Here is an 18,832-nt window from a genome sequence, read left to right on the forward strand (position 1 = left end):
ACCTGTTGCTGGGAAACTAAACTTCAATATACTTATCATGATCATTTTTTTTTTTTTTTTTTTTTTTATTATAAAACTATGCGCGTACTTATACTTATACTTACTCGAGTAGTCAAGCTATATATATTAATATATAACCCGTTAATACTTTGCATAAAAGAGCTTGAGGCTTGAGCATACTCAGCCAGTTGGTCAAATTGTGGTTTCATAAAACAAATCCGTTGCTAATCGCCATTAGACGCATAAAAATCGAGGAAAAAAAATTAGGGCAGGATTTTCACTTTTAAGTGGGTAAACTTAGAAATTTGTCATTCAGTTCAATTTTTTTTTTTTTTTTTTTTTTTTTTTTTTTAATTGATACTACTACTAAAGGGTTATTTTTTTCTATTTCCGCTGGAAAATTGTTTTATTTTTTTACTTGTTTGTTTTAATTGAAAATTTTTTTACGAGTTTCTATTACGTAATTTTTTTTTTAGTCAAGTGTAAAAAGTAGGAAGAGCTTAGTTTTTACTATAATTTTTTTTTTTATTAAGTAATGTTTTTAAATGAAGAGGATTTACTCTTGATTGGATCGTGGGAATTAATATTTTTTGTCAGCTTAAATTTATTGTAAAAATATTCCTAAAACCTAGAATTCTACAATCTACTTAAACTTAAAAGAAACTTGATTTTTAAACGGTTTAATTTTTATTTATCATAAACAACATTCTTTTTTATTAAATTAAATTTTTTATGATAATTAAAAAACAGTTATTGATCTTTTTTTTTCTTAAAATTATTTTCAAAATAATATTATTCATTAATTTAATATTTTTTTAATAATTTTCTTTCGATGTCAATCCATAATTAAATCATTAAAAAAAAGTGTTAATTACAATTTAAAAATTTTACACTAAAATATATCTAACTTCATCTATCATAAATTTTTTATTAAACTACCATATAAGCCAAAAAAAAATTTTTATTCAGCTTCAATTTTTTTTTTTTAATATTTGCCACGTCGATTTTTCGCGGGAAAATTTGAAATTCCCAAAATTAAAAGGTAGTATTATAAATTTAATTAAATTTGCTATAAAAATCTCTCAATACATATTTTTATCCCTTCAATTTTTTTTTAAGCAGTATAATTTAAATAAAAAAAATTCCATCCTCTAAAGAAAGATTTTAATCACACATTCAATCAATCAATTTAATTTTAAATACAATTTTTTCCTTGTAAAAACGAATATATAATCATCCTTGGAAGTAATTAAAACTCCCCCCCGATATTAAAAAAAATTTTAAATCAACAATTACCAGAAAAATGAAGCAATAAAAATAAAGTAGTCCTAAAAATGTCGCATTACTGTTACTATAAAGTAACTCCTTAAATAACCTTAAACGTAGGATAAATAATTTTTAAAACAACATGTTATCTATCCCCTGAAGCAACGGAAGTAATTTCACGTTTAATATATAAAGCATTGAATATTTACCATAAATCTACCTTCTATTTAATCTATTTAGAATAAACGAGCGTGGGTTTTAAAAGACTCGGTTATATTACTTACACCTATAATAAATACCGTGTACACCGAGATATTTTAAATATAAAATCTCGTTATATAGACCAAAGTCATTTATTAAGAGTCTCCTCTCATCAATGACCAGCTTTCATTTAAAATTTTTTTCCCGATCCACACGTTTATTTTATCACTTGCATTGGCAACCCGTTCTAGTCGATCTGCTCGTATCTATGCTCATCATATCCTCGCAACTCCTCCTATCTATCCCGGGAAATTTACCAGAGTAAAGAGTAAAGATAAAAGTACCTTTGCCAAAGATATAGGTATGGGTAAAGCTAAAGTTAAAGCTAAAGCAAAAGAGGTTGTTGTCGTGGTTGTCTAACCACTGCTTACCCGGTATTCAGTACTCAGTACAGAGCTGAAGCAAGTTAAGCCAAAGTACTATTTTTCCTTTCCGCAAAACCTTTATAAATTATACCAAAAGGAATAAATAAAACGTGAGGTTAGTCGACGTCGAGGTGATCCATCCCCGTGCGATTGGCGGACTCGAGAGCTAACAATCTCAAAGTAGTTACACGCGATTTCTGGTTGGTTGGTAAGTAGGACTAGCGGGGATTCATAGGCAGGACTCCTCCTAGGAGAGATCACAGTTGTATTCCGACTTTCCTGCCCGCAACAGCCGCGTGTTTACATCAACAACGGATTTATTGTTGAAGGCCGAATCAGTACCTCGCCAGACCTCGTAGTTCAGATACCTCAAGTACTGTCTAATCCAGTTTATATCAAGTTCAAGTACTTGTCACTTATTATACAAAATTATTCATCATTTTTTTCAAGATTTTTTTAAGTTAGTTATTTTTTCAATTTTTTATTTCATTTTTTTTTTTTATTTTATATTTTTCTGGTGCTTGTGGAGTTTGTTGTGCATGTCGTGTTAAAAATTAATAAAATAATATTCCATTGTATTTAAAATTTAATGATTTTTTACTTTCATTTCTCGAAAATTAACAAATCGCGTGCGTGACTCTGGCTGTAAACTAATATAACAAGTGATTTTAAACGTAAAGGTAAACCCGTATACACAGTAGGTAAGAAAAAAAAATAATAATGATTAAAATCGTACACAGGTTTATGACAATTAACCATAAAATAAAATAAAATAACAAGGAAAGCATCAAAGCATCACCAAGACCAAGAGCTCTGTTATGTTGTCTGTCTATTGTTGAAAGTTTTAAGCTTCTTGTCGGAGTTTAATGGCTCAAGACCCGAACGAAGCTATCGTAATAAGTTTAAGAGCCATTAATTCAATACATACAATAATGAGTAAATAATTACAATGACAAATCAGATTTTTCAAAATAAAAAAAATAACACGCGTTAATATCGTCGCGGTCTAATTGTAGGACCAAAGTGTGTCATTTTTGGGTGGTAATAAAAAATCCTGTTTTGTGATAAAATATTATTTCGGACCGTGAAAATGTTAGGGCTATTTAAAGTTTACTTCCGTTACAAGTTACAACAACAGTGAGTTCATCGCACGCAATCAAATGCAGCGCCGGCGAACCTTGACCGTGGCCAAGCGCGTTTTACTCCAGTCAGCCGAGTCGCGTGTATTCGCATTTATATATATATATATATATATATATATATATATATATATATATATATATATATATATATATATATATATATGTTTGTGAATGTATGGATGTACATCTACTTGCAGATATGTATAGACACTTATATATGTACATATATATTTAGTACATAGTGTTCTTAGCGTTCACCTTCAAGTCGCGCGCTCTCATTCCTCTGGAGCGTAACGAAAGTGCACGGGCAACCTGTCCCACAGAGAATGATACTATTTTAATTTTTTACACGTTTAAAAATGCCCTTCAGATAGTATGTAATTTAATATCGATTACTATTTTTTTTTTATTGTTTGTTAAAGTACTTTATGATAAAGTAAAGTAATATGATAAAGGTAATTTGATACGATTTTAATAACAAGATAAATAAATAAAAGGACTTTTGGTTTTTTATTTATTTCTTGGCTTACTTAGTAAAAATTTAAGCTAGTCTGATGTGAATTTTGATTTTGTCATCTTGGCTAAAAAATAAATGTACCGTTAAGCCATATTTATCCTTTTTTAGCTTGTATTAATATGTTCATATATATTTAAATGGTTTATTTGACCACCTTTTAGCTTCAATTGTAACGCAATAGTTTGTGTATTAAAAAAAATGAAAGCGTTAGAATTAGAACAAAGGATGTTGATCTTTTATATCGAAGAATTAGTTTTGGAAATTTTTTGGCGGTGAAACTTTTGCTATTCTATTGTATTAAAAATTAATTAATTAGTTTTATGATCATCATTAAAGATAATATGGTAATTTTTAATTTTTTTTGTTGGCAATTTAGAGATGCAGTATGAATGGAACGACAGAAACGCATAACGTGAGATCAATTTGCATTATTCTCACAGTAAGAAATAGAAGCTAACCGTTTAATTGTCACGTCATTTATTGTTAACAATTATTTAGTAAGTTCAAGTCCAAGAAAATTATTTTTATTTAATAATTTTTTAGTTTTATATATTATTAAGTCTATTTAAAGAAAGAAAGCTTGTAATTAGAGTATTAGAGTCGCTTCTAGTCTTTTTATGATCTTGTTTTATTTTATAAGATCAAGTTGAATTAAAGTGTTAGCAATGCTAAGGAAATTACCAGAAATTTCATTTTTTTTTAAGATTACATTTTTTACTAAGAAAATATTTTTAAAAAATTAAAAAAAAATTTTTGAGATAAAAATTTAATTGCTAAAAAAATCATGAAAATTTCCTAATTTTTTATGAAAAATCAATTCGAAAAATTTTTAATCAAAAATATAATTTTTAAAAAACTTTTTAAAGATTTCTTGACTCAATAAAATTCTTCATTGAAGATTTTACTTCTGGAGAAAATTAATTTTTTTTTATCAGTGTGTTAATTTCAGTAAAATTATTAGCAAGAGATTAAAAATTAAACGAGTGAGAAAAAAAATTTTTTTTTTAAATTATCATATAAAAATCATATCATTTAAAAATTATAATAAAGTTTAAATTATAATTGTTGCTATTATTGAAGAAGAAATTAATAGTAGTTGAAATAAAATTAGTAATTGAGGCATTTAGAGTAATGTTGATTGTAAATTGTAAATAATGTCGGCTCTGAGCTGAACGAATTATAATGGGAGAATTATGAAAATAAAATGGATTGTAAATTCTGTTGCAGAGACTCGAACGTGGATTGTCGAATGGTGTGTTTTCAACACCAGCTGACTAATTGAGCTTACTGAACAGTCAAAGTGATTTATTAGATAATAATAATAGTTATAATAAAAAAAAAAAAAAATAATAATAATAATAATAATAATAATAATAATAATAGCAAATAGAGGAACAATTTTATTTGATTCGCGATGAAATTGTCATTTCTGGTAATTATGGTATGCAGTGGCTGCTGTATGTCCCTACCATCAACAATAATTCCGACTTCCACCCGGAATTCCTCAAACTTGAGTAAGAAAACAACCTCTCTTGCGAATATCACGGCCTCTCCGTTAGCAACGCGTGCTAAAGTCTCTGAAAATGCCATTACCACTGACTCGATGAGCACCAGCAGCACCAGCATCTCTGGAATCACTGCCAGTGGTGCTAGCACTGGTACCAGCAAAAGCAATAGCAATACTGATAATAACAATAGCTACTACGGCAATAACAGCAGCACCAGTGCCAGTAGCAGCAGTTATAGTGCCGGTGCGAGTACAATTGCTTATAAGAAAATTCAGCTGGAACAAGTTCAAGTTACTTCGCCTAGCCCGTTATCATCCAAAGAGACTCGTGAGTCGCCACCCAGCAAAATTCGACCGCAGATAAAGCTTCATATAAATTACACCAGTGTCGGCGAGGTGAGAACCTATTTATTATATTTTATATTTTTATTTTATGGACATTTTTTTCCAGCTATTTTGCGGTCTTTTCAGTCTTTCATTAAATATTTATTTATTTTTCTTCACGTTGGCATTTTCAGGCCTTAAAGGAATTTTTAAATTAGACTAGAAGTCTTTAACTGACTGTTGATTTTTTTTTTATTTTAAAAATAGTTTGAATGGAAAATTTTTTAGAGTTGGAAATTAAAAATTTAATTTAACAAAAGTAAATAAATATTTTTTTTTTTTTTAGTAATTTATTAAAAAAAATTTTGCACACAATAAAGCAATTTTTTAAAAATAATTGAACAAAAAAAAATCAATGGTATGTAATTTAAAAAAAAAAAAAAAAATCAATCTAATTTAATAAATCACTTCTCTTTACTCGCGAACAGTAATAATACTATTTTCTCGTAAATGCAATACGGAAGTAATTTAATGATTACTCTCCAGAAACGTAACAATTAAATGTCATAATCTATTTTGTTCGCTGTTAAATCTATAAAGTCTATTAATTAAAAGCGTTTTACTTTCTTATCTCAGTAGTATTGTTTTCTTCTTATAATTAATTCTAAAAATTTTTCTTGATAATCAAAAATTTAAAAACTCTTTTTTTCTTCCATTGTTATTATTATTATTATTATTTTTTTTTTAATGTATAATGTACTTTATATGTTATTATCCTTAGAGATCCTCACGGTCAGAGTTTAAAATTTCTCGGAAGTTAATTCGAGATAGAATCAAATGTCACGAAATTTTTCAGTAGCCATAAACCGTCTGGTTCGCCCCCGTTTAAAAAAATGAAAGAATAAAATAAAACCAAAAGATATCTTTACGAGGTACAAGATAAGTACATACGATCGTGTATGAAATAAATCTCATTGTCATTGTCTTTCTTCCTTGTTGTCCCGTGAAATAGTATCACACGTGAGAGTGGAGTGTATTATTGCAGTATGCATAAAGGAGGCCATGTTGTGGTACGAATCAATGCAACAAATACATGCATACATCCACCTCGACGTCGACATTTACATCTACATATATATACATAAATATATAAACATGTATGGAGAAAGTTCTCTCTTCTCTTCTCTTCACTCGGAATTTTTTTTTATTCATCAATACAATCTTGTATTTATTGCTCCCATGACTCTCATGAGAGTTGCGCCAAATCCTACTTTATAATAAAAACATTGTCTCGAGCGTACTTGATGCGCACTTCTACATACTTTCTTTATTTTTAAAATCCACGACATTTGCACTTGTCGTGATTAATTATCAAACCCACTATCTATCTGCCTACCCTACTAATATAAATATACAAATATATTTTCTCCTTTTATCTAGTTAATCATCATCAAAGCTAATTTGATAGAGTGAAACCCACAAAGCAAACATAACCAAGGATAAATTGAAGCTATTAAACACAACTCTTCTATTAATATTAATATTAATAATTATCATCATCATTAGTTTGCTTTTATTTTTTTACTCTCGATACCGCAAGCTAAAATTTTCCATCTATGCGTGACTGGATATTTTATTTGTTCGTGTCAATTCGCATTGGATGCTGATGAACACACGATACCCTACACATCTATATCTTCTTATCTTCTTTTTATCCATACGTTAATGTTTGCGTATATTATATGTATAAAGAGAGTAGGACCCAGTTTCACCAGTTGAGGGCTTAAGAGAATGTACGGCTAACTGCTTCGGAACTCGTTACAAACAAACTGCATGAGCTCAAGTTGACCTCGAAAGTAAGAACGATCACTTTACTAGATCAGTAACCGAGATGAAACTTATAGGAGATTTTAAATTTTAGATTCAAATTTAAATATTTATTATTATATTAATTATTCCGTTAAAAATATTGAATATTTTTTTCTGATCAACTGGATTAGTTTTTTTTTTTTTTTTTTTTTTTTTAATTACAGTTTGGCAGATTTATTAAAATTTTTTTAGTGAAATTTAGTGTCATTGCAAGGGCCTTGACTTAAATTTGTGCCTTTTCAAGGTTTTATGTCATTTTCACCGATAGTCAATTTATGATAAGTATTTAGGCTGCGTTCGAAACAAATGACCTTTTATCTTGTGAAATATTGACATTTTTAAAGATATAAGCTCATCCCGATGTTATACTCATCAAGACCTTTTATTTGAGTACTCACATGAATTTTTCATATATTTATATATACTATATATATGTATATATAAAAAATATATAAAAATGCATGTGGGTACTCAAATGAAAGCTCTTGATGAGTGTAACATCGGGATGAGCTTATATCTTTAAAAACGTCAATATTTAAAAAAGTACAGTGCAATTTAACAAAAGTTATTGTTTAATAAAACATAGTGACTGCAAGGTTGCTAGTTATTTTTAATTTAAATTAATTTTTTAAAAAGTAATTTACAAATTTTTGATGCAAAAATTAAATCAAGAATATTTCTTAATTAAATTTGTAATTTGAAATTTAAAATTATTATTTCTTCACAGTTTAATAATTATTTTTCTATGTTAATTTTTGTAGATCAAGATAAAAAGTTAAAGGAAGTAATAACATAATTTTTTGATGATGATAAAGTAATGAATGGTGAAGAAATTTAAAAGCCAATATTTATTTATGAAGATGATTGATTAAAAAAAGATAAAATAGTTGTAGGTGAATGTACTTGCCCAAGAGTCATTAACGCTCAGTGGTGGCCTTAATGACCCTAGAGCCCAGAGAAGCCTTTATATTCTTTGTTCTATCTTTATATCCACTTCCGTATTTCATATACTTGTAAAACAGTTAAACAAAACAGAGTAATAGTAATAATATTTCCTTAATTTATCTTGTATATATGTACATAAGTACGTATGATTTGATCTCCAATGATTAACTGCTCGCAATCATAAAGATTAAAAGTTACTTTGTCGTAATTTAATGTTGAATTGTTTAGGGCATAAATAACACAATATAATAATTAATGGAGTATAAAAAGGTTATTTTAAAAAAATTAAATTATTTTTTAACCGAAAGTTTCGCACCATTAACGAAACAAATGTTAAACGCTCAAGTCAATTTTATATTCTAATAAAAAACTATTATTACGCCGTCAAAGAACGCTACTTTGATACTTTACGCTAGAAATTACCGTAAAAAAAGTTTTAATAGAAGAGGATAAAATAAAAAAAATAAATAAATGATGAAATAAAGAAAAAAAAAAAAGTAACTAATGACAGGGCGGTTATAAGTTTTAGTTTCACGACCACATTGATGAAATATTTCTACAGCTAAAGAAATATTTTCTATGTCACCGAGTTTGTAAGACCGAAACGGTCTCGGTTAACTGACTTCCTCGTATCCACCCACTTGATTTTTACTATTCAACCATCAAATAGTTTTGATTTTCTAATTTCCTCACCCAGTAGCTTGGAATTTTTTTTTTTTTTCTGTCAACTTATTTCTTTAATTCTTTGTATTTAAATCAACACTTTAACACCTAATGCATTACATTATTTTTCCGGTTTTTGAATCGTTTATAATTTACCGGCAAATTTAAAATTAGCCGCCTACACGCAACCAAAATAGATGGCATTAGTTAGCGGGGATTCCCTCTAATATTTATTTAAAGTAGATACAATAGATCTCACTTGCATAGTTATAGGTTATAATTCTAAACATTTCAATAGTTAATAGGTTTCATTAAATTGAAATAAAATAAATTACTTAACAAAACAAACACCATTTGTTACAGTTCATAAATAATTCATAACCGCGTATTTTTAAATCACAAAGACCTTTAAAATTTTCTGGGTCAATTAAAATTTAACAAAGGTTTATTATTTGTTGAATAAAATAAAACGAAATAAGATAAATTAAAATATAAATAGCTGTTATTAAATTACTGTAGGGATGGATTATTACTTATTAGTATCAGGTGAAGGTAACAACAACAGAAGCTGCTCTGTAAATTACACGTTAAGCCCTTGTTTCTTGACTTTTACGTATTGTTAAAAAAAAAAAAAAAAAAGAAACCGTAAAATAAAAATATTAAAAATCTGAAGAGCCAAGTTAAAGAAGAAGAAGAAGAAGCAGCAGCAGCTTGGTAGTTTGTAGAATTGGAATTTCTCAGTACAAGTCACGATTTTTGTCTGTTACGCTTAATGATTGCGGTAGGAAGAGTTGCTTGTATGCGGTTTATCCACAGCCGTTCACTGTGTTGTTTCACAAACATCATTATCAAGAATATTACTTGTACACGATGTCTGTACAGCTTATGGCACGCTTAACTCTTTACCATTATTATCATTATGGTCATTATCATTCATTATTAATCATTATTCATCTTTACCATAACATCTTTCATAAATTATAATACTTTTTGCTACATTTTTTTTTTGGTTTGTTTTTACTGTTGTTACAGACTGGAGTACGATTGCCAGAAGGTGCAAGCGCAGCGCTGGCCAAGCCGACAAAATATCATTATTACCCACATAATCAGCATATGTATTTATTACCAGAATGCGCTGTTCAACAAGTGTGTAATGCAGTTTACGTTAGATTGAATTTTACTCAACCATTATGTGCTTGTCCAGGCAGATATCGGGATCCTTGCAGTGCATCGCTTGATGCCGATGATCAGCATACTACGGAACTGGTTACTGATCCACATACCAGGGTAAATTCCAGTTATTTTTTTTTTATAATTTTTATTCATTACCATTATCTTTATCTTTATCATATTTTATTTCCTATATTATCAGTCTATTGAATTTAAATATAGATATAATACTCAGACAATAAAAAATAATACTAATCTTGTATGCTCCCGATTCTATACACTTAACTGTTTTTTTTTTTTTTTTTTTTTTTAATATTAATCTTTGTTATAATTTATAATTATTAACTTTATATATTATTAGGCATTGACATTAGTTAAGACATGTGAACCAGTTGCTGAAATGCGAGAATGTAGAATGCCGAGAGACTGGTCATTACTTGCGTTACAAAATGTAAGAACTGGAAAATCGCATTACCTAGTTATCTGCAAATGCCCAGAAACAAATATCCTAGGTATGCTTTTTTTTTTTTTTCATTGTTTTATTTTATTTTATTTTATTTTATTCCTTTTATACTTTTTACTTGTACTGCTTCAACGGCAATTATTTAAAACTGATAATAAGAATTATATACTATTGTTTTATGTTTTATAGAGGGTCCTATGAGTCACGATCAACCTACATACGCTAGTGTTCCGGGTATCAGCGTCTTCGGAATGATGTGCGTTCAAGGAGCCAGAAAAGGACGCCCGTTACGACAGACACGTAATCTTCTCGGTATAATTATCATATACTTATTCTTATTACGAATATTTAATTTTAAAAATTTTAATCTGTTATATTAGATAGAGAGACGGTAACGATTATCTTACGTTCTACAACGCTCAACAGAGAACGTAATATATTATTGTACCGTTTGCCTATGTTTATAGGTATGATTCCTATCAACATGGGAATGATTCCCATGTTATTAGGGATTATCTTACTATATGTTGATACTTCCTACTCATTTTAATGATTTTTGATCCTCTATCACTAGTATGTTAGATCGTAATTGTTCATATACGTTTCTCTCTATCATTTTTTTTATCAAACTATCAATTGACCTAAAGCCCTGCAAGGTCACTTTACAACTTCCTATTACTTTTTTAATTTTTTTTAAAATTATACAGTAAATTTTTTAAATAACTTAATATTGGGAATTTGGAGAATAAATTAAGATGTTAAATTATAAGAATTAATTATAGAAAAATTTAGACCTAATTAGAGCAGTTATTTAAAATATTTTGAGTATGGACGAGAAATTAAATTTTAATAAATTTTTTTTTCAGGTATCGACACAATTGAAGACAATTTTGAAAATTATAAATCGACATTCCCATGGCACAGAGTACCAGAATTACTAAAATCAGCAAATTGGAATTGACAATCGTGATTTTTAAAAATACGTATACGAATTTATCGCAATTGATATTTATAATAATATAAATTAATAATTTTATTTATTATCCCGCTATCATCAATTTTTTTTTTTTGTGTCATTTTCACTGTTTTTTAATCGCTATATATCATAACAATTTTTAGACGCGCCAATACTCCAGTATAACAACTATATTTATAAGTTATCATAATTATTTTTGTGTAAATAAATTATGACGATTAGTTAATGATTAACTATTCGTTAAGAATGATTCGATTAAATTCGGTAGCTAATTTATAAAATTTTATAATAAATATTCATTAAAATGAATTTATACTTTAAATAAAGTGATAAAATAAAAAGTATCCAACTGGTTTGACATTTTTATAGGGCGAATAATCATCAAACGTACTTATATATTTATTAAGTGTTAATAAAATAATTATAAAACTCACCAAGAACATCAGAGTTGACTAAAACGCTGCATGAGTACATCGGTGTCATTAGTCGAGATCGTCGCATGCTGAGTCCACGACGACAGGAATCTTTGAATGCAGATATTAATTTACCACTCACATCACTTTGACTTTGACTAGTACGCTCGCTGCAACTAATGATTATTATTATTATTAAAATTATCCATAAATATTTTTCCGCCAGCCCATTGAAATGAATAATAATTTGAAGAAATAAATAATATATACCTTCCTGTATCTTTATTATCTTTCTTAATATTTTGATTGCCACCAGGTCCACTAAAAAAATAATTTTTTTTTTTAATATTAATTATACTATTTATCGCTGTCTAATTAAATATTCATAAATAAAAAATTGGAAAAATTAATAGTTACCTTTCAGTTTCTTTTACAATTTTTTCCCATTTCTTGACGATAAAACAGACGCCTCGCATTGGTTCTTCACACAGGGGGCCAGCAATTGTTGCTAATTGAAATCCATTAATAATACTATTGTCATATCTGAAAAAAAAAAAAAAAAAAAAAAATAAAAATAAAAATTATTTACATTGTAAAGAGAATCAAGAATATTTCTATTATTTAAAAAGAACTTTTTTGAATTCAATAGAATAATTAAAAAAAAAAAAAAAATAAAAATAAATAAAAACTTACGAAGCCCGAAAATCATTAGAATATTTATTTTGTCTCATCCAAAAAGGTTGTCGCTTATAATCAGTAGCATTTATGAGTAAATTAGGCCCACACTTTTTGGGACCAAAGGACCAAATATTCTCAACACTTCCCAAATTATTTTCTTCAAGTCCTTGCTTAAGTTCCTTCTTAAAAGCATTAACCTTTGAAATACTGATAGGAGAAGTATCATCCAGAGTTAAATGATTCAAAGTATCAGCAAGCTGTTCAGATTTTCCCATTCGCTCCCAATGTAAATCAAGCTGCTTGATCAAGTTGGAGTTGCTATCCAAGAGTTTAGTCACACTCTCCGGCAGCGGCTTAACATCAATTTCAATAATATACTTATCACCTCCCATCGAGTGCTCGAAAAAAATAGGTTCATCCTTAGCTTTATTCTCGATAGTTTCGTTTACCATATCGACGATCGGTGGTGGCACTACAGTCTCACGGAATGGAATAATCGGCTCCGATACAGTAATATCAACCTTCGCGTATCTCTGTTTGAGATCATCTAGACAGCGCTCCAGATGTACTTCACCGGCAGTATTGAGGACATATTCTCCGGTCTCCTGAATATGAACTTCAGCACAACAGTCAGCTTGGTTCAACAATTTCAGACCGTCGATAAATTTTTGCAGGTCGAACGATCGCTTGGGATAGAGCGCGACTCTCAGTATCGGGACCGTCAGTGAAGTCAGCTCAGTAAACGAAGGACACATTATTGTCGACGATAACGTCGCTGTTTTCAATACATGCTCTTCCAGACCGCCGATTCCCACGACGTTGCCAGCCGTCACTTCATCGATGCTTTGAAGATCACGACCCATCAGCATGTAGAGCTTAGTCACCGTGACTTTGGTTACGTGCCATCCAGATTTAAGTTCTTTCAACGATTCACCCGGCTCTATACTCTCGCCATTATTTTTTCTGTCAATGACAATCTCTGGATTATGCTTCGGCCCGAGTACAAACAACTCACTGCCTATTTTAATTACACCTGAGTACACACGGGCAAACCCAATAAGAATCTCAGGATCAGCATCATCTGCTTCTTCTTCTTCACAACCTGGATCTGTCGCTACTTTCTTTGTTTCATTAACCTTTTGTTCGGTTTCTTTATCATTTTTCTCCAGCTTTTGGTCACGTTTTTCCGATTCCTGATCACGCTTCTCAGATTCTTGATTGTTCGTCTCTAAATCTTGACCACGTTTCTTCAGCTCCATTTTCTCTTTATTTCTTCTCACAATATTGCGCCTCTTAGTCAATTCCTCAGCAGTTGGTGGCTTTATTTTAAAATCCGAGAACATTCTTTTCTCAACAGAAAACATTTTCGAAACAAAAATAATAACAGGAGCTTTTGGCGAAGAGCTGCACTCTAAAAAAGCTTTCTCCAACTGCCTAGTCTCTTCAGGTAGAGCTTTAAATTCTTTATTACCACTCATCAGTCGCTGAATCTTCTCTCTTGGCAACTGATGAGGCGCTGGTACATTATTACAAACCATATTAATACACGCCTGAGACAGCGGCAGCCACTGAGAAGCTAAAGATTTAAGTAATTCCTTAAAATCTTTAGTTTTTTTATCGCGCTCCGAAAATTTAACATCATATTTTTCCATCATCTCAATCAGCTTCTCTCTATCCTTTTTAACAAGCGTAATTTCATAAAATTCCCACAGAACATTCAGAACCATCGAAACAAATAACGGCGTCTGTTTATTTTTCTGCGCGTTCTTTTTTATCCTCTCATTCTCCTTATCATACCAATAATCCCCCCACAATATTTTCATCATTTTCTCCACGCTGTAATTATGAGTTTTATTAATAATTTTCGCAAAATCTTCAATGCAAAATCCCCAGCAGTCAATAGCGCTTGCAAATACAACATTACCGCGCTCTGGAGAAAAATACAAATTAGAATCATCGGTTTGTTCAAGTACCGACTGATATTCAGTGACTGGTCGCCGCATTGAATTATTTTCCAAGGTATTATCATTGCTCACGTCATTGGATTCAGCTTTTTCTTCACGTTCCATAATATCACTGGCAAACAATTCACCCATAACAGCATTTACCTGCTCCAATACTTGTGTAAGGTGGATATACGCATCCTGAGGCGTTAGTTTCCGCTCAGTTATCAAACGATCCATTTTGTTTAGCACCAGGATCGGTTTTAATCCCTCGATATACGTCATTGACAAGGCACTTCGCGTCTGTGGACATACTCCTTCAATAACATCGACGATTACAATTGCTCCGTCACACAAACGTACTGCTGTTGATACTTCTGAGGAAAAATCAACGTGACCTGGAGAATCTATTATATTTAATAAATATTCATTATTATTGTAACTATGATAGAGCGCTATTGAGCTAGACTTCATTGTTATTCCACGTTGTTGCTCATCATCACGGCTATCCATGTATCGAAGCTTGCCAGCAAGCTTTTGTGAGATAATATTGTTGCTAGATACCAATGAATCTGCCAGTGTTGTCTTCCCATGGTCCACATGAGCTAGGATACATATATTTCTTATTGACTCTGGTTTTTTCTGAAGCTCTATCAGCTTGTCACTATCTACAGCCACCATTTTATCAATTAAATTAATTAATTACTCAATTAAATATTTTAAAAGATGGAATTTAAAAGAAAATATACAATTTTAATTAAACTATCTAGGTAAGTTAAATAATAAATCAACTAAAAAGAAAAACGGAAAAATTAATCAAAAAATTAATTATTTTTTTAGGATTTCTTTTTTTTTTTTAATTAAAACGAGTACTATTTCACTCTTAAAAGTTTCCACTGTAAATAATGTTCTCTGTATTGTTGAATAATGTAATTTTTCGAAAGGTTAACAGACATTTCACATTGACACAGCATTCCGATTTATTTAAAATAATATTCTAGTTGATTTTTCGGCAACTAGAATACGCGTTTTTTGTAAGCTACTGACGTTTTTTTTTTTTTTTGTTTATTTTGTTATTCAATCAAAAATTCGAAATTTTTATCGATATGTTAGATGTGTAAACAAACACTGAACTTTTGTTAGGTTACTTTTAATTTATTTTCACCACATGTTTCAATCAAGTCGTCGATGAAGAGTTTTTTACTATCGACTATAAATAATGCAATTGTTGACTTACCTCACTCTCGAGGTAATAATACTGGCTGTGTAATTTACTCAATGAGCAAATATTGATGACACCGAAGCTGGCAGACATTAAAAATTATTTTAAAATTTTATAATAATGCAATTATGACTGATTTGTTAAAAATTTTTTTTAATCAGCCATTTTGATTGTTATAATTTTGGCGCCATATTTGAATTTTTCACTCCTCCGTCCATTTTTCAGATGTCATTTTCCTCCGCTAAGTTTTTCGGTCAGCTGTTTTTTTTTTAGTTACCTTTATTTAAGCTAGATGTCACTTGGATAGAGAGTTTTCGACTTAAAGGCGTATCTGAGAATTTTGCTGAGTTTTGTATGCGTGGCGTGCCTCTTATTTCTCTTAATATATTCGCTTGTCCTGATACTCATTGTTTGACACTTGACAAGTATTTAGCAACATAAATTCGCTGGTATAAATTGTTGATAGTAGTGTGAATAAAATACACTCGTATATCAATCAAGAATTTCTATCAAGTAAGTAGATATTTAATTTATATTAAATAAAATTTTCACTTTCTGTCACTTATCAAAAGTAATCTTGAGTCCTTTTTTTTTTTTAAATTTTTTATTTATAATATAAAATTCATGATTAAATTAAAATAAGTTTATTCTCGGAACTAGTTTGATTTAAATTCATCTTTTATATGAAAATTAATGCAGCACATATTTAATAATTAAAAAAATTTTATAACAAATAAATTATAAAAAAATAAGAAAAAAAATTGATATCTAGAAATTTAAAAAAATAAAAAATGCAATTTTTTAAAAATAATTTTTTTAAACAAATCTTTTTGTTAAATAAAATTGAAAAATTGTCCAAATACGATTTTTTATTGGTTAAAATTAAAGCGCGCAATTTAAGTAAAATTTTTATTAACAATGAATTTTGTTTCAGAAAAAAATGACAATAAAAAAAATTTGCGGAATCGGTGCCGGGTATGTAGGAGGACCAACTTGTAGTGTAATAGCACTGATGTGTCCGGATATCCGTGTAACAGTTGTTGATAAGAGTAAAGAAAAGATAGCCCAGTGGAACTCGACGAAACTGCCAATCTATGAGCCAGGTTTGGAACTAGTCGTAAAAAAATGCCGTGGAAAAAATTTATTCTTCTCGACTGACATCGAGGCTGCCATAAAAGAGGCAGATTTAATTTTTATATCTGTCAACACACCGACCAAGACATTTGGAATAGGCAAAGGGCGTGCTGCAGATTTGAAGTACGTGGAAAATACAGCTCGCATGATAGCTGATGTGGCTACTAGCGATAAAATCGTCGTAGAAAAAAGTACTGTGCCTGTAAAAGCCGCCGAAAGTATCATGCACATTTTACGAGCCAATCATAAGCCAGGTGTTACTTATCAGGTAAAACTCGTTAATGTTTTAATGTCAATAAAATTTTCTAGTATTTTATAATAATAATAAATAGGTTTTATTTGTAGCACAAATTGTATTTTACAAAGATTTTTTATATATTTAAAAATTTCTCTTTGATTAAGCTATTGCCAGCCTTTTATAATTGATTAATTTAGCCTAAATTTTTTTTGTATATTGTAGATACTTTCAAACCCGGAGTTTTTAGCCGAAGGAACAGCAATTGATAATTTAATAAATCCAGATCGAGTATTGATTGGCGGAGAAGACTCTCCACAAGGGCGTGAAGCTGTTGAAAAGTTGTGTAAAATTTATGAAAACTGGATCAATCGTGACAAAATATTCACGACAAACACATGGAGTTCGGAGCTTTCAAAATTAGCAGCCAATGCATTTTTAGCCCAGAGAATTTCGAGTATCAACTCGTTATCGCCTGTTTGTGAAGCTACTGGAGCGGACGTAACTGAAGTTGCAAGGGCTGTTGGTTTGGACTCAAGAATCGGCTCAAAGTTTCTTCAAGCTTCAGTGGGTTTCGGGGGCTCTTGTTTTCAAAAAGATCTCCTTAATCTAGTCTACATTTGCGAGTGTTTAAACTTGCCGGAGGTTGCGGCCTATTGGCAACAAGTAATTGACATGAACGAGTACCAGAAGTCCAGATTCTCGACTAAAGTTATCGAAAGTCTTTTTAATACCGTGACAGATAAGCGAATTGCGATGCTAGGATTCGCTTTTAAAAAAAATACTGGTGATACTCGAGAAAGTCCAGCTATTACCGTGGCTAAAAATCTTCTTGATGAAGGCGCCGTTCTTCATATTTATGACCCTAAGGTATTTTATTTAAAGATTATGATAAATAAATTTAAAAATTGAATTTATTTCAACAATTGCTTAATTTTTGTCGTTTCACAGGTTGAAGAATTTCAAATAATTGATAATTTATCAGCGTTTGATATTGATAATATTAAAAATCGTGTCAATATTTACCACGACGCGTACAGCGCAACTAAAAACACGCACGCTATTGTTTTGTGCACTGAATGGGATGAATTTATGGTTAGTATATTTAATTATATTAAATGAGCTGTAAATGAATTATTCTTTGTTATATAAAAATTATTTATCGATTGTTAGGAATTGGATTACGAGCGTATTTATGTACAAATGACTAAACCGGCTTACATTTTCGACGGCCGAAAAATCCTAGATCACGAAAAATTACAAAAGATCGGCTTTATTGTACAGACAATTGGCAAACGCGTGTCCCGAATTGCGGTTTCAAAGACTTGGGGCAGCTCAACACAAATGTAATCACTGGCAATGGAATCTCAGTATTACATGCATTTTTATTATGAATTATGATCAAAAAAGCAATATTTAATGGCATTATTTAAAGTATTATTGTATATATATTTTTATTATTTTTTTCAGTATAATAATAATCTTTATTCTGTGTATAAAAATTATTATTAGGAAATATTTGTAAATTTTTTATTATATATTGGTAATAAAGTGAAAAATATTTTACATGTGAAATTTTTTTTGTACTTTATTTCTTCTTTAGTGTATTTTTAAATGTAAAAATCTGGATAATAATCACTAAAATATTACCTTTGAATATTTTTATTTAATTTTTATAGTTATATAAATAAAACTATAATTATAAATTAAAAAAAAATATTTAAAGTTTTATTCACATT

The 18,832-nt window shown here is 29.7% G+C and overlaps 3 protein-coding genes across 3 annotated transcripts in view; 2 read left to right on the top strand and 1 right to left on the bottom strand.

The window, feature by feature from the left end:
• The window catches only part of LOC141534465 (elongation factor-like GTPase 1), a 34,577-nt gene extending 18,936 nt beyond the window's left edge, over window positions 1–15,641 (bottom strand). The window contains exons 1-4 of the mRNA XM_074253831.1: window positions 12,575–15,641; window positions 12,299–12,424; window positions 12,152–12,202; window positions 11,903–12,057 (exon numbers count right to left, since the gene is read on the bottom strand). Coding sequence (XP_074109932.1) covers window positions 11,903–12,057; window positions 12,152–12,202; window positions 12,299–12,424; window positions 12,575–15,183 — 2,941 coding nt within the window. The 5' untranslated portion in view covers window positions 15,184–15,641. The remainder of the gene's footprint in view (window positions 1–11,902; window positions 12,058–12,151; window positions 12,203–12,298; window positions 12,425–12,574) is intronic.
• Window positions 4,960–11,761, top strand: Dsx-c73a (doublesex cognate 73A). Its single transcript, XM_074255378.1, has 5 exons — window positions 4,960–5,454; window positions 9,892–10,146; window positions 10,391–10,541; window positions 10,682–10,804; window positions 11,359–11,761. Exons 1-5 carry the CDS (start codon window positions 4,966–4,968, stop codon window positions 11,451–11,453), a joined length of 1,113 nt encoding a protein of 370 aa, XP_074111479.1. The 5' UTR covers window positions 4,960–4,965; the 3' UTR covers window positions 11,454–11,761.
• A 439-nt stretch (window positions 15,642–16,080) lies between the features above and the next one.
• Window positions 16,081–18,668, top strand: Sgl (UDP-glucose 6-dehydrogenase sgl). The gene is made up of 5 exons (XM_074252964.1): window positions 16,081–16,237; window positions 16,659–17,126; window positions 17,319–17,963; window positions 18,045–18,188; window positions 18,267–18,668. Exons 2-5 carry the CDS (start codon window positions 16,665–16,667, stop codon window positions 18,441–18,443), a joined length of 1,428 nt encoding a protein of 475 aa, XP_074109065.1. The 5' UTR covers window positions 16,081–16,237; window positions 16,659–16,664; the 3' UTR covers window positions 18,444–18,668.
• Window positions 18,669–18,832: the final 164 nt, after the last annotated feature.

Source organism: Cotesia typhae, unplaced genomic scaffold (genome assembly GCF_013202065.1).
Source record: "Cotesia typhae breed Kobodo isofemale line unplaced genomic scaffold, CoteBio_Ctyphae contig_123, whole genome shotgun sequence".
Classification (NCBI taxonomy): domain Eukaryota; kingdom Metazoa; phylum Arthropoda; class Insecta; order Hymenoptera; family Braconidae; genus Cotesia; species Cotesia typhae.